The sequence below is a fragment of the Podarcis raffonei genome, chromosome 13 (assembly GCF_027172205.1).
Source record: "Podarcis raffonei isolate rPodRaf1 chromosome 13, rPodRaf1.pri, whole genome shotgun sequence".
Classification (NCBI taxonomy): Eukaryota; Metazoa; Chordata; class Lepidosauria; order Squamata; family Lacertidae; genus Podarcis; species Podarcis raffonei.
In genome coordinates this window covers 16,477,875-16,504,175 of record NC_070614.1, presented here as the reverse complement: position 1 = coordinate 16,504,175, position 26,301 = coordinate 16,477,875, and the positions used below count along the sequence as shown (strand labels likewise).

At 46.3% G+C, this 26,301-nt stretch overlaps 2 protein-coding genes across 4 annotated transcripts in view; one reads left to right on the top strand and one right to left on the bottom strand.

Annotated features, from left to right (window-relative positions):
• The window catches only part of DNAJC7 (DnaJ heat shock protein family (Hsp40) member C7), a 33,217-nt gene extending 24,822 nt beyond the window's left edge, over window positions 1-8,395 (bottom strand). Inside the window, exon 1 of the mRNA XM_053362305.1 lies at window positions 8,130-8,395. Coding sequence (XP_053218280.1) covers window positions 8,130-8,257 — 128 coding nt within the window. The 5' untranslated portion in view covers window positions 8,258-8,395. The remainder of the gene's footprint in view (window positions 1-8,129) is intronic.
• A 1,753-nt stretch (window positions 8,396-10,148) lies between these two features.
• NKIRAS2 (NFKB inhibitor interacting Ras like 2) lies at window positions 10,149-24,532 on the top strand. 3 transcript variants are annotated; one of them, XM_053362308.1, is made up of 4 exons: window positions 10,149-10,251; window positions 11,557-11,687; window positions 16,003-16,244; window positions 21,941-24,532. In XM_053362308.1, the coding sequence occupies exons 2-4, from the start codon at window positions 11,594-11,596 to the stop codon at window positions 22,178-22,180; spliced, it is 576 nt and encodes a 191-aa protein (XP_053218283.1). In that variant the 5' UTR covers window positions 10,149-10,251; window positions 11,557-11,593; the 3' UTR covers window positions 22,181-24,532. The 3 variants fall into 3 exon arrangements, with proteins under 3 accessions (XP_053218283.1, XP_053218285.1, XP_053218284.1); XM_053362310.1 differs by lacking the exon at window positions 10,149-10,251 and adding an exon at window positions 10,499-10,584; XM_053362309.1 differs by lacking the exon at window positions 10,149-10,251 and adding an exon at window positions 10,600-10,814.
• The last annotated feature ends 1,769 nt before the right edge of the window (window positions 24,533-26,301 follow it).

Below are 26,301 nucleotides of genomic sequence, written 5' to 3'. Positions count from 1 at the left end.
GTACCACACACCAGTACACTTCCACAGTACCGAAGCAGGTGTGAAACTCAGCCCCTCAGAGCCAGATGGAACAGCAAACCAAGATAAAAAAACCCAACAGGCCATTTCAGGGACAAAGAGCTGATAAGCAACTGAATCCAACTGTTAGAGAAAAGATGGAAAAAATGCACACAGCTTCCGGTTCCACCTGCAAGGAGAGAGGTATCCCGCTTCGATTAAAATAATACTCAGCACCTAGTCCCCAAGGCTGCGGCGAAATTCGAAAATGCAGCAGCAAAAATTGCAAGACCTGAAAAATCAAAAAAGAAAATGCGCGGAATGACATCCTCAGTCTGTTTTCCATGGCTTCCATTAGTTAATGGCTCGATCAAGGCTGAGGAAAGACTCTCAGATGCCTGCTAAACAGAAATACCACTGAAGAAGACAGATGGTGAGAGCAGCTCAGTTGGTAGAGCATGAGACTCTAAATCTCAGGGTTGTACGTTTGAGCCCCATGCAGGGCAAAAGATTCCCACACGGTAGGTGTTGGACTAAGTCAGGGGTCCCCAAACTAAGGCCCGCGGGCCAGATAAGGCCCGAGGGACTTGTTTATCCAGCCCGCGGTGACCCCCGCCGCCCGCTAGCACCAGCACTGTGCGGCTGCCCACTTCCGGGTCGGAGGAGCACTGGAAATAAGCTTGTGCGCATGCGCAAGTGTTGTTTGCAGTGCACATGCGGGTCGGAGGAGGCCCGTGCACACCCGCGCAAGCTATTTCCGGTGCTCCTCCGACCCGGAAGTGCGCCAAAGATAGCGTGTCCGCACGCGTATTGGCACGCGCTCCCCCGCCCCGCGATCAGCGCTGGAGACACCAGCCCAAGGCGTAGTAAGTTTGCTGACCCCTGGACTAAGTGACCCTCATGGTCCTTTCCAATTCTACAATTCCCTTATGAGTACATATTCATCCTGGTTCAATCTCAGGTCAGGGGTGAGCAGTATTTCCACTGCCCAGGGCCTTAGAGTTTTTTGTTTTTATGTCAGGCTGAGTTCAGCAGAATAGATCATGCAGCATATGCAAAATATATGCATATGTAGGACAATTTATGTAAGCTGCCATTCCCTCAGCACCGTTTTTTGGTGTCCCAGATATGCGACTTTCAAACTGTGTAGAAATGGCATTCTACAGATGGCAATCAGATCACTAAGGGTGGCCAAGCTCCTAAGATGGACAGCTTGCCCACCACTAATCCTTTCTTACAATGTGTAACTGCAGGAGAATGATAGATTATGTTCCAGGTCACACTTTCAGTTAAAGCAGAGCAACAGGTTTGGCTGGGGAACCTGCATGAACCAAGTGTAAGGTCTAGAGTATATTGCATATTTTTCTGCAATGTGCTAGGATTCTGCAGCAGATGTGCAGGAGAAGTTCTCATGCCAAATAATCTATATGGAAAGCATTGAGTTTCCTGAGAAAACAGGAAAAAGTCTGACCAGCTTTTCTACATACAAAATTCAACTTAAGACCAGGCATGAAGCAATAATAGGGATTCACGTTTTTTCATGCCTGGGGCCTAACACATCCTATTTACCTTAAAGTTTCCCCCTTCTTCTTTCAGGCTGTGGCTCACAAAATTATCCTTTTGCATCTAGCAAGCACCACAGGCATGCAGTGGCTGTTTCTCTCTTCCTGCAGCACTCCATGAACAGGGAGATACAACCTAAGGTGCAGGGAAATTGAATCATTGCAAAATGAGGAAATTAAATATGGGAGGCTGGGATTGAAGGTAGGGCCTGCCCAGAGATGATTTTTGTGCCTGCTCCAGATCTGACTTGTATGATGGCAGGCCAAACAACACACAATGCAGGTTATTGTGGCATGAGAAAAAATATCCATCTGTGCGCTGGTGCCCTCTAGTGTTTAACATGGAAAACAGTAGTCTGCCTGCTCCAGCAAGGTGTTCAAAAAACAGGCACCGAGCCACATGGCTTGCGCTTCATTCTGCAGATTTCTTTCGTATACACATGGGCAGGGCAGGAAAGGAACTGGGAAAGCTGCTGCTGACAAACTGCAACCTCAAAACCGCACCACTGAGATTCTCTTTCCTGTTGCCACAGATCACTTTGCCTGCAGCATACCACTGCACTGCCTCCCTAGGAATTCAGCAGCCTTTGGTTTCGTTTTCCTGGAAACTAGTAAGCTGCCAAATATCCAGGAACTGTAAGAGACTCAAGGAGCGGCTGAGTCCTCATGCTCTAAATAGGTCTGGCCAGAGAGAATTCTTGGATAGGGCACTCTCAAAGCAGAGAACAAGAACAGTTCTCTTCTGTCAAGAAAGCCTTAAAGCTCATACATGGCAAATCAAAAAATAAAAATGAAGGGGGCAGAAAGGGGATGGGGTTCCAGGAAAAATGACTGGCAACCCCACTCACCTTCAAACACAATGGGTTTTGAATGAAGCAATTTTGGCTATGGGCACAATCCCTGGAACGTAATATGCTGGGTTACTGTATTTAAGAAAATAGGCATTAAGTCTTCATAGTTATGCTGCTTTACCATTTAAATATACAGTGGAATCGTGGTTCCCGAACGCCTCCGTTGTAGTACATTTCAGTTCTCAAACGCCAAAAACCCAGAAGTAAATTCTTCCGTTTTTGAATGTTTTTTGGAACCCGAACTTGAGACGCAGTGTCTGCTGAATGCAAGAAGCTCTTGCAACCAATGGGAAGCCGTGCCTCGGTTTTCGAATATTTCGGAAGCCGAACGAGCTTCCAGAATGGATTTTGTTCGAGAACCGAGGCACTGCTGTACAAAGCTACACCCACAGCAAATCTTGATAGCTTGTTAAGAGCTCCAGAATACCAGACGCCATGGCCTCAAAACAGACACAGCAGAGGGGCGCTTCCATGGTATTCCTCAAGTAATCATGGATTCATGGCAGTGCTCTCACCCTGTGCTTTCAGACTTACACTTCCCCTTCACACCTTCTATGGAGTTGCTATGACACCATGAAGAGAATAGGCATGCCTTTCCTTGTAACATGGGAAAAGACCCTCAGAAAGTCGTAAGGGATAGGGACAGGCTTCATGAGCAGAGTCCAAATGTGTTTCTGCGACATAACTCACATTTGTTAATTTCTGACTTAAAAGGGAAAGTAAGTAGGGGATAGTTTAATGTCGCAGGAGACCTACCTCTGGGCCACAAAGTTAGCTGTGTTATCTATCATCTGGCCCTTCAGAACTCACATTTCGATTTGAACAAAAAACACAGCTCACTTTCCTAAACGAATCTGGTCAAACATACAATGTATTTCCTGTTAAAAGTCTCTTGAGAACCCAGTAGATTAGTTGGTGGATATCACAAATAACGTGCAGGCCACTCTGTGAGAATTTTGGGAAGAAGAGCAGAGTCTAAAACGCTTTAAAATAAATAATGCCTCTCAACATCTGCAGTTACTCTGGTGGAATTATCCCACTGCAGCAATACTAAGGCAAGAGTACTTTTACCTCTGAATGCAGGTAAAGCAAATTCCACGGTGAGTTTTAGAATTACATTGGGAATGTCCAAAAATATGCATCTATCTATTTTAGCAGCCAGGAACTGTAAACAAACAAACAAACAAAAATAACCATCCAGGTTTTTCCAGAGTCCTAAGTGACGCCTGGAAATTTCCGCATGAATGGTGATGAACACATTTCTAGCTTCCTTGTCAACTTGCATGCTGTCTCTTGGAGTGTTGACCTAGTCTTCAAGGCAAGCTGCAGACGAAAGACTACTCAAGAGAAAAGTCTCATTCTAGATACAGTTCTGATATACACTCCAAGGACCTTCTTGGAGCCACCACCCAAGGGCAAAATACAATGAGTGGGCAACTTCTAAGCTATTTGTGTTCCATGTCCTGCAGTGAACAGATGAACTTCATCTGCAGGGTGACTTGGAAGTAAGGTCAATGGACAATATTTGTCATCTCTTTGACTCCCGTGTATTTTTATAACTTTGACACTGACTATTTATTGCTTGGGCCATCTCTGCCAAGATGCCATGCCAATAACATGCTCTGTAAGTCAGCTTCCCCAAGTTACTTCTCTCCCTCTTCTGCACTCTTCCACAAGCATTTAAGCATCCCACAGGGATGCCTAGATTAAAAGTGGTTCTGTTCTTCTCCCATAGTTCTCAAAGTATAACACCAAAAGACTTCTGAAACTAAGAGACGTTCGATAGTGGAATAGACTTCCATGAGGAGTAGGACTCTCCTTCCTTGGAAGTTTTTAGCAGAGGATGGATGGCCATCTGTCATGGATGCTTTAGTTGAGATCCCTGCATTGAAGGGGGCTGGACTAGATGATCCTTGGCGTTGAGGTCCCTTCCAACTCTACAATTCTATGACTCAACACAAAGAGAGCAAAGGCCTGGATCACAGCAGGAACCAATGTGTTTATCAAAATAAGAAGAGCTCAGTTGGATCACGGACAGGGTTTATAGCTAGATGCCTCAGGATGTTGAAGAAGAGACCTCTGCTCCCAATCACAGTCTGCTTAAATCACAACTAATAGGAACGGGTGTTAGGCTAGATATATTGAGCATCCTACCAAATTGTGGAAAAGAAGCCCTACCATCTTGTCCTTTTTTGAACTTTTGCTTACAATATTGGCTTTTCCAAAGAGCATTTGCAGGGAATTCCAGATGTCCTAATAAGCTAATGTGACTCTCAGCCATTCATAGTATCACCTTTTGCGGCTATCACCCAAGCTATGTTGTAGTGCTGTGGTTTTCAAGTTTCAGAGAACCCTTTCTATACTGAGTTACCTGCTGAAAAACAGGATTGGGGAATGTATTTGGGGAAGCAGTTAGCACATGCAGGGCACTGGCAAGGCCTACTTGGTGACAGTTTTGCTTTGTTTAAAAAGGAGCATTGTTAAATATTGTTCAGTGTTTTCTGCAGTTAATATTCTTCTCATTAAAGAAATCCCTAATAAGCTTTGAAGCAACCACAGAGCATCCTCTGCTATACCATTTACAAACGCACACAACAAGAGTACCAGGTGTAGTTTAAAGGGGGGAGGAAGAAAGTTTTTGTCTCCTTTCTCTTCTCAAAACAGTGACCTCATGCCCTGGTATGCCAAAGTGAACTGTTAGAAAGTTTAAGGGCAAAGCCACTGGGTAGCATCTAACAAGGTTGTTCTGTTAGCACAAGAACTTCCACCTACACAATGGATGGGACTTCTTCACCCTCTTCTATCCCTGTGCCCTGCAAATCTCTGAAGCGGTGTGTGTGGTTGGGGGGTGTGGTGCGCGCGCACAGGGAGAGGACAACTTCTTTGAAGACAGCCCATTGCTTCCAGACATCTCCTCTGGACCTGTGTGTGGGCAACAAGAGACCATATGGTACTCCTTGTGACTGGGCTGAGGGTGGTTTAGTAGCCGCTGCTAGTTCTTTTGGAGAATCAGCCTTGGCTTTGCCTATGAGAAGCTAACATTCAAACCCGACCTAAGCCATGAGCTCACCAAGGGCACATCACTCTTTCTCACTCGAGTCTAACCCATTTTACCAGACTCCCTTAAGGAAAAACCACATTGTTTACCTTTTGCAAAATGGTTAATCACAAGTGCTGTGAGTCAAACTGGGAGCAGGACAGCTAAATTAACCGTTCCCTATCTCTCATTACTGTAATAACTGTGACACACCCCAAGACCGTAGGGCAGGGAAAAAGTCCAAAGAAACATGTGCCATTTCCTTTCCCCACAAAAATCTCATTCAGTTAAGTTAGGCAGCCAGAAAAGGATTTTTTCCCCTTCTGTCACATCTCCCTGCTCATTCGGTCAGACAAGGTCACTGCTCCAGTAGTTACCCTGGAAGTTGCTACTATACTTAATCAGATGACTAGTCTATGTAGCTCATTCTTATCTACTTTACACTGAAAGGCAGTTGCTGTCCAGCATTTCAGATACATACTAACCCCATCAGTCTTACTTGGGAGATACCAGGGATTGAACTTGGGAGCTTTTGGCCGTCCAGATGTTGCTGAATGACAACTCCCATCACCCCTGCAAACACAGCCAAAGGCCAGGTATGGCGAGAGATGTAATTCAGCAACATCTGGAGGGCCAAAGGTTTCCTGGACCTGATGCAAAGTGTGAGATCTAGCCATTCCCTCACAGAGAACAAATCACAAGTTCTTGAATTGTTATCCAAAACTCTCCGCAAACCATGACTCAAGGGCAATCAGTTTTCACCATACACCTCTGGACTAGTCACTGACTTAGCCACAAGCTAATATAAAATATTTATTTCTCTCCCCAAAGAACAGACCTGGCTGTAATCCAACCAGGCTTATAAGTGAGGAATGAGTGGAAGGTTAAACCCGCATTTCTATTGAAGCAGACTTCTAGTCACTTACGTAAAACAATTGATTGCTTCCACTTAACACCAGACTTGCAACTTTTATCAACAAGATGGGGAAATGCAGTGTCCCACCAAATATTTCAAACTGAAACCCCAATTAGTTCTCTGCAATAAGTGAACTAATACAAACCAACTAGAATCACCAATATGGTGTACATCCCCATTTATAGAAGTTGTATGGCAACTTCCCACTGGAAGAACACTTTTGATCGATCCCCAACCCAAGAGGGCACCCCGTGCTGCACTCATCACACTGTCAAAAGCACATGACTTCTCCCAAAGAATCCTGGGAACTGTAGGTTACCCCTAACAGAACTACAATTCCCACCACCCTTCAGTCCCCTGGATTCTTTACAGCTGCAGCAGTGTGTATGTGTTTTAAGCATATGATGTGTACTCCACCACAATCCCTAACCCCAATGCTTCTAAAACTTTTAGCCACCATGAGCACCATTAGCTGCCTTGAGCACCATTTTGTGGAAAGGTGGGACATAAATTTAACAAATAAAAATGAACCAAACAAATACAGTTACACTACAGCAATACTGGGTCATATGCCAAGGATCCCTGGCTTGTGAAGGCATGTGAAGCACTTCAAGGACTTTGATAAATAATAACGTAAACCTAAATACACTGCAGCATTAGGGAACAAAGCCCATTGAACTCTGCCTTAAGCGCACATGTCAGGCTCAAAAGAGGATGAAGACTCCTGGGCTGAGCCTTGGGCTCTTTTGGGGACTAAATCTTACTGTTAAACCCTCACACATACACACTTTAAAACGTCAAATACAGTGGTACCTCGGGTTAAGGACTTAATTCGTTCTGGAGGTCTGTTCTTAACCTGAAACTGTTCTGAACCTGAAGCACCACTTTAGCTAATGGGGCCTCCTGCCGCTGCCGCACCGCCAGAGCATGATTTCTGTTCTCATCCTGAAGCAAAGTTCTTAACCCGAGGTACTATTTCTGGGTTAGCGGAGTCTGTAACCTGAAGCATATGTAACCTGAGGTACCACTGTACCACTTTACTGTATGGGACCAAAGAACCCTCTTGCACAACATGCTATTCCTAATGGTGTGCAGTTAAGAGGCTTCGACAAAGCCTAATAAGTGGAGAATTAAAGGAGGAACCTTCTAGGAACATAGAAAGCTGCCTTATACCAAGTCAGAACCGCTGGCCCATCTTGCTCAGTACTGCCTACGCTGGCTGGCAGCATCTCTCCGGGGTTTCAGCCTAGGAAGCCTCTCCCCAGCCCAACCTGGAGTTGCCAGCGGGTACTGAACCGGGGACTTTCTCCTTGCAAGGCAGACTCTTTTGAGGGATAGCCCCCCTCCCATGACTCAACCTCCCAGCACCTGGCATTTCAGAAGCAGCACGCGGGTCTATACAGACCAGTCTCTCTCAGCCTTGCCCCCCCCACGATCTTGATGGACTACAGCTCCCATCACCCCCCTGGCCATCTAAGGGATGATGGGAGTTGTAGTCCAGCGACACCTACAGGGAATACACACAATTAATTGGCTTTATCCTACGGTCCTTTGGGGGCACAGCTGACGACAATGCACCTCTCTCGCGCGCGCACCCCCCAACCCCCACTTACTCCCCCCCTCACCTGCAGTGCAGGCCCCGCCCCTCGCCGCCTTCTCCCCTCCCCCACCCGCACACCGAGGCAGCCCCTCCCCCCCGCTCGAGGGGACGGGAGAACCCGTGTGGGGAGTGTGCCTGGAGGGGGCCCTCGGGCGGAGGCTCTTACCTGCGCGTCCCCGCGTCCTCGTCCTCGTCGCTCAACATCGCCGACCCCTCAGGGTGAGAAGGCGCCACCAGGTTCGCCGCCGCGGGCGTCATGATCACGTCGCACTCGCCTCCTCCCGCCGCCGCCATCTTGGCTTCCTTGTTGCAGGCGATCAACGGCCGGCGAGCCGGGAAGGGAGAGAGAAAAGAGAGAGAGAGAGAGCGGGAGAGCGAGAGCGAAAGGAGGACGGGAACGGAAGCTCACACGTCCACTTCCGGAGAACGAGTCGTGGCGGGTAGAACGCCCACGTCCGGCTTGGCTGAACAAGGAGAGGAAGGATTGGAGTCCGCCAAGAGGGAACCCCGGCTCCTCTTTTTTTTTTCCTGTGTGGCGGGAGGAGCCCCCTCAACCCGTGAGAGTAATAAGCATGAAAGGGACTCAAAAGATGCCCGTGCTCACCAATCCAAATCTGATCTGTATCCGGAAATTTTAAATGTTTGACGTTTTATTATGTTTTTATGCGTGTTGGGAGACGCCCAGAGTGGCTGGGGCAACCCAACCAGATGGGTTGCGTATTATTATTATTATTATTATTATTATTATTAAGTTGTTATACATCATAATATGATGCTCTGGCATTCGTTCTCTCTCATGTCAGTCCACAAGTAAAAAATGATAATTGTTGCAACTGTTTTACTTTATTGCTATATGTTCACATACAACCAAGTTTGTAAGTCTCTGCAATTATTTTTTTTTGAATTTTACAAAATCAATAAAAGGACAATTTAAACAAGAAAAAAACAAAATCTGAGGCTGGCTTGTACTTACTGGGGCTTGTTGCTGGGATTGGGTTCCCTCAGTCCTTAATTATGCCTGTTTAGGAAGGAGTTTCGTTGAACTCAGCTGGATTCATCACTTTAAAGGGAAAAAAACCCTATGTGAAAGAACATAACTAACATTTTATATAAATATATTTGATCACCCTGAGAAACACACCAGAAACACACCATATGGGCAGTGATAACTTTCCTATAGCCCTCATTTCCAACATCTGGTCCACTCAAAGCTTTAATCGGAACCTGCGGCCTGTCCAGATGCTGTTGGATTCCAACTCCCATCAGGCCCAACCAGCATGGTCAATGGTCAGGGATTATGGGAGCTGTAGTCCAAAAAAGTGGCTGGCTGCTGCAGGTTCTTCATCCCTGCTATATAGCTTTAGAACACTAGATTTTCATTTAGCTACAATAACTAATGGTGGCTTTTTATGGCTAATGGTTGTTAACAAACCTATCCTCGACTAATCTATTTTTAATCATCTTAGGGTTCACCCACACTTCATCTTGTGCTGTGCCTAGAAAGCATGGGTCCAAGAGGTTTTTAGGTTACCCCACCATGCTTGTTTGTTCTGATTCAGTGGCAAATCCGATCCAACTCCCATCAGTGGCCCCGATTTGGTGGAACGCTCTGTCACAAGAGACTAGGGCCCTGCGGGACTTGACATCTTTCCGCAGGGCCTGCAAGACAGAGCTGTTCCATCAGGCCTTTGGCCAAGGCACAGTCCTTTGGTAATCCTCACAGAACTCTAGCCCAATGGTTGCCATTAATTTGATTCTGAATTGATTTTAAAATGAATTGATTTTAAAATGCTGTGTTACTTTTATTGTTGTTAGCCGCTCTGAGCCTGGCTTCGGCTGGGGAGGGCGGGATATAAATAATTTATTATTATTATTATTATTAGCAGGTTTTCCCAGGGGAAAGCAGTCAGTAGCTATCCACCTTGTGGCAGATAATTCATAAGTTAATTGTGGAAAAAAAGTGTGACCACAGCTCATAACCATTCTCTCTGTTGTAGTATTCCACCATTTCCCCCGTCCCACAGAAACGCACACTGCGCACTGTGCAACTCTTCCGCACTGTGCAATTTATGCTGCTGGCTTAAGTGTTCTGCAACTGAAGCTCCCTTGGCAATTGCAGAGCAATAGCAAAGCAACATTTCACATGCAACCCTAGATGGAGCTGTGGGCTGCATCCTTCTGGTTCTGCCACTTCTCCTAGCTCCGCTGACTCGTTGGCCCTCAGTTCCTCTCCAGGCTGAAGCTGAAGGCAGAAAGTAACGAAACAAAGGGGCAGGCGCCTTGGGAAGGTAAGTCCATATAGCCCCATGCAGGTGTGTGTGCTGATCAGCCGATCAGGATCAGCCGAACTTTCTCAGATGAAGCTCTCAAAACAGGATGCACCATTTAGAAAAGCATAATCAGTGTGGAATTGCATGCTCACGTCATACCAAGGGTTTATGCCACTCGTTTATGTGACAGCAGACCTGTGCACAGGCCCAACAGGGAACAGCCACCAGTCCAGGCTTTCTGGTTAGCATACCTGTATGACACACAAGGAAAAGAGTCTGGCAGTGCCTTGAAGAGGAATGCGTTCGTTGTTGGCATAACCTTTTGTGAATTAGAGCCTACTTCGATGCAAGGTGAATCCTCGGAGTAAAAAGAATTAGGAATAGTGGGGCAAAAGTCTAGTGAAATTTGACACTTCTATGTGACGTAGAAAATGTATGCAAGATGAAAATAGCGACCTTTTGGCAACAACAATGAAAACTTTTCTTTTCTGTGCAATGGGCAAGAAACGCATGACTTGGACTCCTTAGCAGGCTTTGAATAAACATCCACAAATTTATTAGTCGAATATATGATAGACAAGGCAAGGATATGTACAATTTTATAATATGGAAAGAATAATATGCAAAGAAACCAGAGAGGGGAGCTGAGGGAAGTCCTGGGTGGGAGGGAGAGGGAGGGATGGGAAGGGAAAAAATAATGTAATTGAATGCCTGGATCGATAAATTGTTATGTTGAAACTGTTTAATAATTTTAAAAAAGAAAGAAATGCATGGACGTGATTAAATCAGATTGCAGGATAGCATTTGATACATTCCAGCATTGAAACGATACGTTCCTCAAATAATAAAATGTGTGAATCGGATTTGCAAAGCTGGAGATAAGTTTCTAGAGCTCCTGACGGGGTCAGTCGAAAGCAAGACTGCTGGACCTTGCAGTGTGTCTTTCCCCAGACGACTGATCCTTTTAGGGCCGCTTGCATTCCTGCTCACGCCCTTTCCCCCAATTTGCTGGTACAAACCTGGGCTCCAGGCAGCCTGGCTGTTCTGCTGGAAGTCCCTCCCTGAAACTCCAAAAAACAGCCTCAGGCACATAGCTCAGCGACAGAGTGTTTGCTTGCAGTAGGTCCCAGGTTCAGACCCCGGCAACTCTTGGTATGGCTGGGGACAGACTCCTGCCTTAAACCTTGGAAAGCCTCTACCAGTCCGCATAGACGATAGACAGACCGATGTCCTTTGGTGCTTCCTTTGCTCCTGCGCCCACACAGAGATGTGTGGGTGTTTGTATGCGTATGTATGTTTTCACCGCATGCCTTCCATTTGCAGCTTCTTGCATTCTTCCTCTTCCCCCACCGACCAGAAGATGGGGAAGAGCTGCAAAGTGGTAGTATGTGGGCAAGCGTCCGTTGGGAAGACCTCTATCCTGGAGCAGCTCCTCTATGGGAATCATGTGGTTGGTGAGTGTTGGCTTTCAGCTGGGCACAGCTCACTAGCCTTGCTTGTTCAGGCCTAAACCGGTTTTTAAGGCTAATTCAGACCCCCTCCAAGTGTCCCTATTATCTGGGGACAGTCCTGGATTTACAGAAGCCGTCCTGGTTTCTGAATTGATCCCGGAATGTCCTGCATTTCCTTAGGACGTCCCTATTTTATCAGATAAATATTGGGGGGTATGGTAGGACGTCCCTGTTTTCAATGGAGAAATGTTGGAGGGTATGGAGTGATGCGACCCGACCCCCCCGAACCAAGGAGATAAGGAACTATACAGCCTTTAGAAGACATCTGAAGGCAGCCCTGTATAGAGAAGTTTTTGTTTAAAGTTTAATTATGTTTTTTATATATGTTGGACACCACCCAGAGATGGGTGGGATAATAATAGTAATAATAATAATAATAATACGTCCCATTTTCCCATTTTCATCAGAGCAATGTTGGAGGGTATGACTATCTTGCTTGTTCAAGCCAAAACCATTTTTAAAGGCTAATTTACTGTACAAAGCCATTGCAAAAATGAAAAAGAGTCTGTTGCTTGCCTATGTATATCCTGCACATCACTGGGAGTTATTCTAAGTGGCCAGGGAGAAAATATCCTAGCCTCGGTCCCATGTTTCTTGGGGAGTGTCACCTGTTTTACCACCCCTTGGCCTCAACTCCAATGCTCTTCTCAGGCCCTGATTCACAAAAAGGTTGTAGCAAGAAATAAAGCGTTTCTATCAGTTACTCTGTAGCTCCAGAATGAATGTCCCTCCTTCTCTCGTTGGCGGGTCTTCTAGAGAGGGTGCAGAACCCCACTCTTCTGTCTGACCCACAGTTAGGCTGGTTGGTTCTTTCGTTAAGTGCTGTTCACTCTGTTTTATTGTAGGGGGTTAATAATTATTTTTGATTCTTTGTACACTGCCTAGCGATACAGCTTGAAGAATTAAATATATTGCCACTAGAAAGTTAACATGCAGTGCAGAATTGTGAGCAAAGTGGAAGTTCAGTTTGACTGGGTTACATAGGACCCAGGGAGAGGGGGAATTCAATGTGGTGTTAGTTAGGCAGGCAGGAGAACACAGATGGCTGGGTGTTTGCCAGGGGCTCAAGGCCAGCAGAGAGCTCATTACCCTAGCAGTACAGTGGACGCTCGGGTTGCGAACGTGATCCGTGCAGGAGGTACGTTCGCAACCCGCAGCGTTCACAACCCACAGTACCACGATTTGGTGCTTCTGCACATGCACAAAGTGCAATTTAGCGCTTCTGTGCATGTGCAACTGCGGAAACCCGGAAGTAACCCATTCCGGTACATCCCGTTCAGTGCATCCGTAACCCGAAAACGTGCAACCTGAAGTGTCTGTAACCCGAGGTATGACTGTATTACCATTTCCACTTTGTAGAGAGCACCCAAGAAGATCAAATGCAGCACAAGATCATTCTCAGTTTGCAAATCCCACCTATTTCAGGTTAAGGGCCCCCACAAAGGATACTGTTGTTGAGAGTGCCCCCCCCCCAAATCCTGGAGTCTATACTAAGGGTGGGTAAAGGGCTGAAAGGCTGGTCGGCTGACAAAACTGAATTCTGGAGACAAAAAAAACACAGAGGCAGAGTGTCAAGAAAAATGTGGAAGGAGTAGAGTGCTGCTGGCAGAAAAACTGCAGACAGGTGAGGCAGCTTTGGAGTCTTACACAACAGGCAAATCTGTCTCAACCAGTCATGAATATGGGGCAAACCAAATACTGCAGAAGACAACAGAAACCTTGGGCCACATAGCAGTTGCACTCAGGCTGCATTCTTCTTCTTCTTTGGCGATCACTCGTAGCTGAGGAAGATTGTCTTCCATAAACACGGTTTTAACAACGAGTCCGTAAGTGACTGTGGAGGTCAATTCTGGATCCACACGTCCTTCCGCAGTGAGTGGGGACATTGGTTTCCGGGCGGGAGTTGATCACGGTGTGGATTTGCCAAGCGTGCCTTCCTCTTAAGCATCTTTCTCCATTGCGTCCTGTGTTTAAACATCTTCAAAGCCCATGACACCTTTGGTAAAGGCTGTTTGTTGGAGCACTCGCAGGCAAGTGTTTCCCAGTTGTTGGTGTTTATACTACATTTTTTTTAGATTTGCCCTGAGGCAGTCTTTAAACCTCTTTTGTTGACCACCAGCATTACGCTTTCCATTTTTAAGTTTGGAATAGTGTAGTTGCTTTGGAAGACAATAATCAGGCATCCGCACAACATGACCAGTCCAACGAAGTTGATGTTGAAGAATCATTGCTTCAACACTTGGTGATCTTTGCTTCTTCAGTACACTGGCATTAGTTCGTCTGTCTTCCCAAGTTACTGGCTTAAAGTGCAGCTAGGGGCTTATCCACATTTACCTTTCCTCCAATCTTTCCAGGCATGGTTCACAATTAAAAGCTCTGTGTCTGAGCACCCTTTTCTTTTCCTTTTTGCTCCAGAGCTTTCCCCACAAAAACTCGCTCTTTAAAGCTCAATTGGAGCAAACAGCAATCCGCAGAAAACCCAAATTGACATTAGCTCCGATTCAGCTTTAAAGAGCGGTTTTCGCAAGGAATGCTTGGAGCAAAAAAACCATGGGTGCTTGGAGACAGATCTTTAAATCACAGACTTCTGCCTGGAAGGAGCAGGGCAAAAAGTACAGTAGTACCTCAGGTTACATACACTTCAGGTTACATATGCTTCAGGTTACAGACTCCGCTAACCCAGAAATAGTACCTCGGGTTAAGAACTTTGCTTCAGGATGAGAACAGAAATTGTGCTCCAGCGGCGCGGTGGCAGCAGGAGGCCCCATTAGCTAAAGTGGTGCTTCAGGTTAAGTACAGTTTCGGGTTAAGAACGGACCTCCAGAACAAATTAAGTACTTAACCCGAGGTACCACTGTAAGTGTGGATAAGCCCTGGGTCGTTCTTTTTCTCAATTCGGGTTGGAGCTGGTTTGAGGGGAAAACACACAAAGATGCAGTATTTCCTAAGAAATTAGAGAACATGTATGGATAGTGTATAACATAATTTTTGCACTGCTTTCCAAAGCAGTGGTGGGAACAGACCCGATGCAGGGCAAATTGGAGTGTGGACACTGACACAAAGTATGGCAATCATTCAGACCAAGGGCTGGTTCTCCCTGCTCTAGCACAGGTCCAATTGTGTTTAACAGCTGCATGGCAGGCAGAAGTCCAACAGGTGCAGCTTCTTCCTGGCATAGAGATGCACCAATGGCACTATGCTTCAGTTGTTTAGGGCCAAACTGAATATGACATTAAATACATCTTTGCCTTCAGTACAAAGCGGCTGTTTTGTTTTTAAAGGCAAATTCCAACAGCTTAGTAGGACTGGTAGTTGCCAGATCAGGAGTGGAGAATGTAACTGTTTCCATATGGAATATCCCTCTTCTAGAACTGAGATTTGCATTTGGAGGAAATTATTCACAGTTACTAATGGAATATTTCTTCCAAATGCTGATAGCAACTGCAGAGACATTTGCTTTTTTTGGGTGGGCGGGGAGTTAGCAAAAGATTCTCTGGCTACTGTACAAAGTAAAGGTAACAGTGTTGGCCCATAAGAAAAAGAACACTGTATGGAAATAATGAACAGGTGGAATTTAGTAACTTGGTATGTCAAGAAAGGACATGGAGGTTCCTAGAATTGGAATAAGTTGCTATAAAAGAGGAAAAGTTCCCAATTAGATATGAATAGGCTCTTCTCTCTCATCTTTAAGCTTCGCAGGGTGCAAATAACTGTATTTAAACGAATTACATTATTTATATGTATTTTTAGAATTATGCAAAGCATAAATATAGTGTATGCTGTATTTTTCCGTGTATAAGATGCCCCCATGTATAAGACACTCCCTGTTTTGGGGGACTCCAAATTAAGAAAACACCCCTCAGCACTACCCGTGTATAAGACGAGCCCCAATTTTAAACCTACTTTTTTGGTAAAAAAACTTGCATCTTATACACGGGAAAATACGGTAACTACACAATATTTTGTGAACATGTGTACGATATTTTCAATTTGTAAATAAAACCCTAAATCCATAGTAGGGTACTAAGTTTATTAGGCCAGCTGCCAAAATATCACACGAGATTATGAGTTCTCCAGAACTCCTAGTTTACCTGATGGAAGAGTTTTGGAGAACTCAAGAGCTTGTGTGTTATTTTGTTCTGGTTGGCCTAACAAAAGCACTGCCCCTGGCTGCTGTGAGGATGGTGAAAACGAATCCTTCTGAGAAAACACTCCCGACAATTTCTGCCTGTCCTCTTGTCCCGTTGGCTGTGTGCAGGTTCAGAGATGATCGAAACCCAAGAGGACATTTACGTGGGCTCCATCGAGACGGACCGGGGGGTTCGGGAGCTGGTGCGCTTCTACGACACCCGAGGCTTGAGGGATGGGCTGGAATTGCCCAAGCACTGCTTCTCCTGCACTGATGGATACGTGCTGGTTTACAGCATTGACAGCAAGGAGTCCTTCAAGAGGGTGGAGATTCTGAAGAAGGAGATAGACAAGAGCAAGGATAAAAAGGAGGTTGGTGCGCTTACACCGAAAGGTGTGTGTGGGGAGGTCCTCAAGTGGGAGGTGGGGAACTCCAGATGTAGCTGGACTCCCATCAGCCCCATTCAAGATGGCCGGTGCTGTGGGATAACGGAGTCCCTTTGGCAGCCATAACGTCGCCACTTCTGGTCTAGAGATCTCTGGCTTTTATTATATATTTATTAATTGAATTTATATACAGTGGTACCTCTGGTTACGAACTTAATTCGTTCCGGAGAACCGTTCTTAACCTGAAACCATTCTTAACCCGAGGTACCACTTTAGCTAACGGGGGGGCCTCCCGCTGCTGCCACCGCGTGACTTCTTTTCTCACCCTGGGGCAAAGTTCTTAACCTACTTCCAGGTTAGCGGAGTCTGCAACCCGAAGTGTTTGTTACCCGAGGTGTTTGTAACCCGAGGCACCACTGTAGCCGGAGGTCTCAGGGCGGTTCACAGAAAAGATCACAATATATAAAATCAAAAGGAAAACAATAACCCAATAACCTCCCCCCCCAAAGAGCCACATTTTAAAGGGGTATAGAATGTCAATCAGATCAACCAAAGGCCTGGTTAAAAAGGAACGTTTTTGCCTGGCGCTTAAAGGTCTATAATGAAGGCACCTTGGGGAGAGCATTCCACAGATGGGGAGCCACTGCAGAGAAGGCCCTGTTCTTGTGTTGCCACCCTCCAGACCTCTCGAGGAGGAGGCACACGAAGGAGGGCCTCAGAAGATGATCTCAGGGTCCAGGTAGGTTCATATGGAAAGATGCGGTCCTTGAGGTATTGTGGTCCTGAGCCGTTTAAGGCTTTATAGATCAAAACCAGCACTTTGAATTGGGCCCGGAAACTAATCAGTAGCCAGTGCTGTTGAACCAGGATTGGTGTAATACGCTCAAACCATCTTGTTCCAGTGAGCAACCTGGCCACTGAATTCTGCACTAGCTGAAGTTTCTGAACCGTCTTCAGAGGCAGCCCTACGTATAACACATTGCAGTAATCTAAACTTGAGGACAACAGTAGTTAGGCTATCCCTCTCCAGATAGGGGTGTAGCTGGGCCACCAGCCGAAGTTGATGGAAGGCCACAAGAGGCCACCTGAGGTTTTGAACTTCCTTTCCTCCAACGCTTTACAGATTAGCATTACATGGTCATGGGGCGCAATCTAGGGGAGGGCAAGGCTCCCCCACAATTTTCAAGGAGGGGACCAGGCCCCCTCAAAATTCCACAGCAGCCATGCATTCACACTCTGCGGGAAGTGCTTGCGCCGTGCGCATAAGCCAACGCGGTGTACGCATAACATGTCAGTACGCACCGTGAAGTGTGCACATGGTGTGCTTACATTACACGGCCTTGGCCCCCTCAATCTCAAGTGTGCTTGCCTGTACATCATACATTTAAAGCAGAGGTCAGCAAACTTTTCCAGCAGGGGGCCGGTCCACTGTCCCTCAGACCTTGTGGGGAGCTGGGCTATATTTTTTGGGGGGCGGGGAAATGAATGAATTCCTATGCCCTACAAATAACCCAGGGACGCGGGTGGCGCTGTGGGTTAAACCACAGAGCCTAGGACTTGCCAATCAGAAGGTTGGCGGTTCGAATCCCTGCCACGGGGTGAGCTCCTGTTGCTCAGTCCCTGCTCCTGCCAACCTAGCAGTTCGAAAGCACATCAAAGTGCAAGTAGATAAATAGGTACCGCTCCGGTGGGAAGGTAAACAGCGTTTCCGTGCGTTGCTCTGGTTTGCCAGAAGCGGCTTAGTCATGCTGGCCACATGACCCGGAAGCTGTACGCCGGATCCCTCGGCCAATAAAGCGAGATGAGCGCCGGAACCCCAGAGTCGGCCACGACTGGACCAAATGGTCAGGGGTCCCTTTACCTTTACAAATAACCCAGAGATGCATTTTAAACAAAAGCACACATTCTACTCATGTAAAAACCAGGCAGGCCTCACAAATAACCCAGAGATGCATTTTAAATAAAAGGGCACATTCTACTCATGTAAAAACACGCTGATTCCTGGACCGTCCACAGGCCGGATTTAGATGGCGATTGGGTCTTAGTTTGCCTACCCATGAGTTAAAGCATATTTAAAGTATGTGACTTCCCCCCAAAGGATCCTGGGAACAGTAATTTGTTAAGGGTTCTGGTAATTATAGCTCTGCGGGGGGCATGAGAGGTCATGTGCTTTAACTATACGGTGTGGAAGAGATGCCACAGATTCTCTTGCATGCTGTAAAGGGCCTGTCTTCAACCGAGGGGTCAGTTCCCGCTACAAGGTCGCGGCTCGATTTAAAGTGAGTCATGGAAAAACATGAGGACTGTTGCTGAGGAGAGGAGCAAAGAATGCACTCTGGGGCTCAGGTCTGGCTAGTCTCTCAGGTCGGGCAAGCTTTGGGAATATTTGGGTCAAGGCCTGCAAAAACAACAGCAGCTGTGTTTGAGGGCCATAAACTTAACACGTGAGGGAAAAACCAATAAGCACTTTTAAACTTGCATTAAAAAGATTTCAGCCACAGTGCCTTTTGAAAAACATGATGAAACCTTGAACTGATTTGAATGCAATTGCCAGAGAAAAATGTGTAATAATTACATGTAATAGCCAGCAGAGCCTGTATTGTGAGCTTGTAAGCAGTCGCTAAAAGGGCAAAAGATACTGGTGTTTCCTCACCCCCCCCCACCCACCCACTCTGCAAAATAGACAGTATTTGCCCTCTTATTTTGAGTTTTGACATTTTGGCTCTTAAGAAATCCTTCTGCACTGTAAAGCTTGTAATCAAATCACACGAGTGAATGGCAGTCCAGTAGAAGAATTCAGGTTAAGAATCATAGAATTGTACAGCTGGTAAAGGTAAAGGTAAAGGTACCCCTGCCCGTACGGGCCAGTCTTGACAGACTCTAGGGTTGTGCGCTCATCTCACTCTATAGGCCGGGAGCCAGCGCTGTCCGCAGACACTTCCGGGTCACGTGGCCAGCGTGACGAAGCTACCCTGGCGAGGCAGAGCCGCACACGGAAACGCCGTTTACCTTCCCGCTAGTAAGCGGTCCCTATTTATCTACTTGCACCCGGGGGTGCTTTCGAACTGCTAGGTTGGCAGGCGCTGGGACCGAGCAACGGGAGCGCACCCCGCCGCGGGGATTCGAACCGCCGACCATGTGATCGGCAAGTCCTAGGAGCTGAGGTTTTACCCACAGCGCCACCCGCGTCCCTGTACAGCTGGAAGGGACCCCAATAGTCATCTAGTGCAGAAATCTCACCTAAATCATATATGACAGAGGGCCATCCAACTTCTGCTTAAAAACCTCCGAGGAAGAAGAGTCCACCACCTCTCGTGAGAGTCCGTTCCACTAAAAATCTTCTTCATTTGGTGTTCTGTGGGGACTTCTGCCCCAGGGGACATTTAAAAATGGCTTCTCACTGCTAGCGGTTAGAATATTATATGCTCAAAAACGGAAGGGCAAAAAACTCCCAACCAAAGAACAATGGCAATATTGCTTGATTAAATATGTGGAACTTGCAACTATGACAGTGAGAATAAGAGTCCAAGATGAGAGAAGGATATGGGAAGAGTGGGAACTTTGGGGGAGGATTTAAGAGATACAATAAACTAATGAATTTCCAAGTAGGGTTAGAAATATGAACAGCAGTGAAAAACAGTACAGTAAATGTTGTGGGGATTTGAACCACTGACTCTCCCATCGGCAAGCACAAGAGATTCAGTGGTTTAGACCACAGCGCCACCCGTGTCTCTTAAGGTGTACTTAAACCTACTTGGCACCAAAGGCAACAAGAGTTTTGAAGGGTTATTTATGATTGATTGTAAAAGGGCGTCAAAAGAAATTTTATCTGGTGACTTGCACACGGGGTATTTTTAACCTCTGTTTAGCCCGTCATAATTTCCTTAAACCCTGTTTTACTCTAGAGCAGGGTTTCCCAAACCTGTGTCTCCAGCTGTTTTTGGACTACAACTCCCATCTTCCCTTGCTAGCAGGACCAGTGGTCAGGGTTGATGGGAACTGTAGTCCCCCCAAAAAACAAGCTGGAGACAGAGTTTGGGACACTTTGCTCCAGAGTCATGTTGCTATGAGCATTCATAAATAATGCTTTTAGGAGAAAGGCCAAAGGGGGAAAGGGTGTTGCTAGAGGAGAGGGTGTATTCTCCTCACTGCACCAAACTGACCAAGAAAAGCCACTAAAACCTCAAGCTGACCCTGAGCTAGGTCTAGCTATCATGTCCCATGAGCTGAGAGCACATCTTGTACATTCCTGACAGGGGAAGGTTAGGTTGCTATCGCTGAACAAGCAACATAACATAAAACATAACATAACATAACATAACATCGGGCTCTTTCCTGCATCACAACCCCAGGCTTCCTGTCCTGCTCATTGACTCAGGCCCTGGGAGTCGTTCCCACCAACTTCAGAGCTTCAAGGCACAGCTGCTACTATAAACACCAGTACTCAAGTGGAGAAACTGCCTCCCTCCCCTTGGCTTTTGAGCCTGACCAAACTATTGATAAGGGAAATTATTTAGTTTTTGCCTTTATGTCCCACCAAGGAGCTCAAAGTAGTGTACACGGCCCAGTATACCTGAAGGAGCGTCTCCATCATTCAGCCTGGACACTGAGGTCCAATGCCAACAGCCTTCTGGCGGTTTCCTCACTGCGAGAAGTGAGGTTGGAAACCAGGCAGAGGGCCCTTTCAGTAGTGGCGCCTGCCCTGTGGAATGCCCTCCTATCAGACGTCAAGGAAATAAGCAATTATCTGACTTTTGGAAGACATCTGAAGGCAGCCCTGTTTAGGGAAGCTTTTAAGGTTTGATGTTTTATCGTGTTTTTAATATTCTGTTGGGAGCCACCCAGCATGGGTGGGGTATAAATAACACCACCACCACACAGTTCTCTTCCTCCTCATTTAATCCCCGTAACAACCCTGTGAGGCAGGTTAGGCTGATAGGCAGTGACTGGCCCAAGGTTACCCAGCAAGCTTCATGGCCAAAGGAGATTTGAACCCCGGTCTCCCAGGTCCTAATCCATGGGTAGGCAAACTAAGGCCCAGGGGCAGGATCTGGCCCAATCGCCTTCTCAATCTGGCCCGCGGACGGTCCGGGAATCAGCGTGTTTTTACATGAGTAGACTGTGTCCTTTTATTTAAAATGCATCTCTGGGTTATTTGTGGGGCCTGCCTGGTGTTTTTACATGAGTAGAATGTGTGCTTTTATTTAAAATGAATCTCTGGGTTATTTGTGGGGCCTGCCTGGTGTTTTTACATGAGTAGAATGTGTCCTTTTATTTAAAATGCATCTCTGGGTTATTTGTGGGGCCTGCCTGGTGTTTTTACATGAGTAGAATGTATGCTTTTTTTAAAAATGCATCTCTGGGTTGTTTGCGGGGCATAGGAATTTATTCATTTCCCCACCCCCAAAAAAATATAGTCCGCCCACCCCCAAGGTCTGAGGGACAGTGGACAGGCCCCCTGCTGAAAATTTTTGCTGACCCCTGTCCTAGTCCAACACTCTTTAACGACTATACCACACTGGCTATATATAAGAATGAAACTCGCCCATAACTGGTTGCCCCTCTATCCTGCATCCTTAATCTGGTGACTGAGGAAGGGCACACCAGCCTTGCTTATGTGCAGATCTCTGCATTTCTCATTCGTTTCACGCAAACTTGTCGTTTTGTTCTGTTTGCGATAGGTTACCATCGTGGTCTTAGGCAACAAGTGCGACTTGCAGGAGCAGAGACGCGTGGACCACGACGCAGTGCAGCACTGGGCCAAGGCCGAGAAAGTGAAGCTGTGGGAAATCTCCGTTGCCGACCGCCGGACCCTCATCGAGCCCTTTGTCTACCTTGCCAGCAAGATGACGCAGCCGCAGAGCAAGTCCGCCTTTCCGCTCAGCCGCAAGAACAAAAGCAGTGGTTCCGTGGATGGGTGACTCGGGTGCTGTGCCCGCTGTATCTCACGGACCTGCATGCACATAGGGCTGGCCTTACCTTGAGCCAACGTGAAAAGGGAACACCCAGTAGCAGATTCCTGATGAGCCCGTGCTTTCTTTCCTCTCTTTGCATGTCCCCCCTTCCTTTTTTAAAAAAGGAGAACACCACAAGTACACAGTGGACGCCACTTTTGACTTGAATGGGGGGGAAATGTCTGAAGCTGACACCACATGCCTGAGTCAAGTGCCAACAGATGTGTTGTGCGATAGAAAAAGAGCAGCCTTGTTGCAGTCATGGGCTAGGGGCACATTGGTGGCTTAAAACACAGTGAGGTTGCTTTCTCCTCACTGTCCGCATTTTTACAGAGAGAGGGTAGGGATGTCTTAACCTGAGGCATGTTACCTGATTTGTTTTCCTGCACCCAAAGCAAAGTATCCCATTCAATGAAGTTGTCATCTGAATGTGCAGTGGCTTTCACAAGTGTACACACCTCAGCTTATGTTTCCAGTGGGGTGGACGTTGGTTTGAGACGAGGGGGAAACAACACACGGCAGTATTTCTCAAGAAACTACAGGATACGGATGGATTGCGGCGAACATGTGTACTTGGCTTCAGACACCAATGGTGGAAGTGCCACTGGAGTCAGAGAAAGTGGTAATGTGTACCCAGCCATACTTGAATATTCAACCATGTTTGGAGCCATTCTTATTTTCCAAGCAGCTTTGATTTTAGCCTTGGAAACCTGTGTTAAGGGTACCAAATTTTTGCTTTTGATTTGGGTCCCGAAGAGCAGCATGAGCAGCAGAGAGGGGAGTCTTCCTTGACCGACCCCATTTGAGTGGTGACCCTGATTCAGTTCCCTTCCCTTCCTTCTCCTTCTGCCCACCAAGGGAGGATGAATGCTGTAGGGTGAAGCTGCAGGGCTATGGGGGCAATGAGGACAGTGGAATGTGCTGTTCAACATGGGAGCAAGCTCATGGCCAAGCTAATCTGTTATCTCCCAGACTTCTGGGCTAGCAGGAAATATCTGCAGAAAGGCTTGTATTTGTTTATTGAGAAGAGAATGCTGAGTAATTGCGGATGGAAGAAAAGCAAACAGTGACATGCCTTAAGTTCAAGGCCGATCCTGATGTGACTGCACTTCCTAACGATTAGTTTCCAGGCCCAATTCAGAGTGGTGGTTTTGACCTATAAAGCCTTAAACGGCTCAGGACCGCAATAGCTCAAGGACCGCCTCTTTCCATATGAACTGACCTGGATCCTGAGATCATCTTCTGAGGACCTTCTTCTTGTGCCTCCTCCTCGAGAGGTCATGAGAACGGGGCCTTCTCTGCAGTGGCTCCCTTCCTGTGGAATGCTCTCCCCAGGGAAATTCGCTTGGTTCCTTCATTATACATCTTTAGGCGCCAGGCAAAAACGTTCCTTTTTAACCAGGCCTTTGTTTGATTTGATTGACATCCAATGCCCATTTAAAATGTGTTTTTGGGGGGAGGGGGTTATTGGGTTGTTGTTTTTATTTTGATTATATATTTTGTGGTTTTATATTTTGATTTTGTTCTGTAAACCGATCTGAGACCTCCGGGTATAGGGCAGTATATACAAACAAACAAATAAACAAACAGAAGTATGGGGAAAGTGTCATCCCAGGAATGAGATTTAACAGTTTGGGAAAGCCGATTTTGGTTAAATAGATAGCTCAGCTGGGTAGAATGTGGTGCTCACAATGCCAAGGCCACAAGTTTGATCCCTGTATGGGGCAGCTGCATATTCCTGCACAGATGATCTGCAGGGTCCCTTCCAACTCTGCAATTCTATGATTGTATATATATTTAAAAACACCCCAGTACATGGGATAGGTTTGATTTTGGACATCTCATGAATAGCTTTTCCAAACATAGTGACCCTGCTTTCCCGATCTGGTTTAGGAACAGTTATAAGCAATATCTTGGACAGCTGGCATCAAATTAAGACTGCAATCCTATACATACTTACCTGGAAGTAAACTCCACCGCGCGATGTCCATGGAAAGATCACTACTTAGCTGGGGTCAAGAACGAAGGTATAATAGTCGTCCAGAGATCGCTGGTTATGATAACGGCTAATAAGTGTATTGGAATCCTTTTAGCTCTGGTGTGTAAAACTATTATGAGGAATGCAGAATATATTATTACTTCTTTTATTAATAGAAGTTTTAGGTTATTGCACTTTCTTCCTACACACTGAAAACTGGTGTCTTCCATCAAGGTGATAGTTAGGCTGCATGTTTATTTGGGCAATATGCAAATATATGTAAACCAACTGGTTTTGCAAAATATCATTGGCCCCCCAAAAATAAATAAATCTGTAACCAATGAGCAGCCCTGGCACTTTGTTCCTGTTCAAGAATGGTAGAATCTGGACAAGATGCACTGAACTACATAAAGGCTACAGAGGATCTGAGACCATCACGGTCACTCCCTTCTACTTATTGCTAGATTTGTAACATTAGAAATTTAAACACACACACACTACCGATGTGGAGTAGGGGTGGCATCTGAGAGTTGTAGTTCAGCAACTCTCTGCAGGAGCAGATTGCCCCCCCCCCATATTAGGGTTAAACCTAGAATTGAACCCTTCATCCTAGATGTCGTTTTCCATATCCAGACGTATATTTCTTTTGTATAGGGGAAGAGATTCCACCCAGCTACATTCTGAAGTGGTGCAGTCCAGATTTTCAGCCCCATTTTGCTGACTTGTGTAGACCAGTTTGTGTAGACCTTTGACTCGAGCTCACTCTACCCATTTTACGATGCTGCTTCAACCTGCCGCAGAGCCGGAGAGAAAACGGGTTGCAAATTCCAACGCCAAAAGGCAATGCAAACTCGCAAGGGATACATGAAAGTCTGCTGAAGGGATTCAAAAGGCTCCGGACTCTTTTTTGAGGCGGCTGCAGATCACGCTATGCCAGCCCAGCTTGTGGTTAAGGTCTTGCCTGAGCCGCTCTCTGTCCCATCATCCGACAACAAACCAATGAGCCGAGAGTTGTTCTTCATTCACCTGTGTTCCATTTATTGACCAAGTAACACAGTAGAGCAATGGTTATCAAAATATTTTTTTTTACTTAAATCTCAACATTTTTATATATTTATATTTATATATAGTACATCAAAAATATACATTGAACCATCAGAGGGTGGAGTGGGGGAACAACGTACTGGCCCAAGTCCCTACATTTGTGTTGGGTTTTCCTTTCACTTTTTTGTTTTTTTAAGGATCAAACATGGTTATGCATCACTCCTTGTTTTTTTTTTAAAGAAGAAAAAATTACATTTTTGGGTAGGGTGGGAGCACACACACTACTGAGAGCTATGGCCTAGGCGCCCTACCGACTACCTGGAGTACATTATATGCTATGTTCAAAGGCATTAATGCTTTGGATACAAAGGAAAAAAGGGGCGACGGAAGAAAGCGTCCACATTGTGTTCCTAAAGCAGCCTCTTGCTATATTATTATTAGCAGAAGGAATGGCTTCAACGGGGTTAAAGTGCCGAGTGTTTCGAAACACCAGCGCCGGAGTGGGCAGCGGAGGGCAGCTGCCTTTAGGCTGAGAGTCTGGTCAGAAGGTCTTATGGCTTTACGCGAAATATTAAGGTAGCGAAAGAAGCTGCAGGCAGCACAGCTGGGATTCGAAGTGCGCCCAGCGCTTGGCACGTAGCTCCCTACATTTCCCCAGACCTACCATTGTGAGCAGGGCAATGAAGAGCAAAGGCAGGAGAAACAAACCACGGGGCTAGGGCAGGAAGATTTCCGAAAGGGAGGAAAGGAAGCACAGCCATAGGGACAACCAGTTGGCAAGCCTAGGTAGGACTACTCAGAAAGAGAGACACAGCAATTGAGCTGTTATAGGACAATTCTGAACCATGAGAATGGGAAGCATGTTGATGAACCTAGAACCACACAGAATGAAGATGAACCTGGAACCACATAGACGGGAGATGAACCTAGAACCACATAGACTGAAGATGAACCTAGAACACTTTTTCAGGGAGAGAAAGGGAAGGAAGTGGTTTAAAGAGCAGAGATCTCTTGCTCGCTACTATTATAGCTCCAATGCCCTATTCTGCCAATGCTGACCGCTTGG

Coding starts and splice junctions, on each gene's coding strand:
- NKIRAS2 (XM_053362308.1), top strand. CDS start 11,594: ATGGGGAAGAGCTGCAAAGTGGTAGTATGTGGGCAAGCGTCCGTTGGG. Junction 11,688..16,002: donor CTATGGGAATCATGTGGTTG/GTGAGTGTTGGC, acceptor GGCTGTGTGCAG/GTTCAGAGATGATCGAAACC. Junction 16,245..21,940: donor AGAGCAAGGATAAAAAGGAG/GTTGGTGCGCTT, acceptor TGTTTGCGATAG/GTTACCATCGTGGTCTTAGG.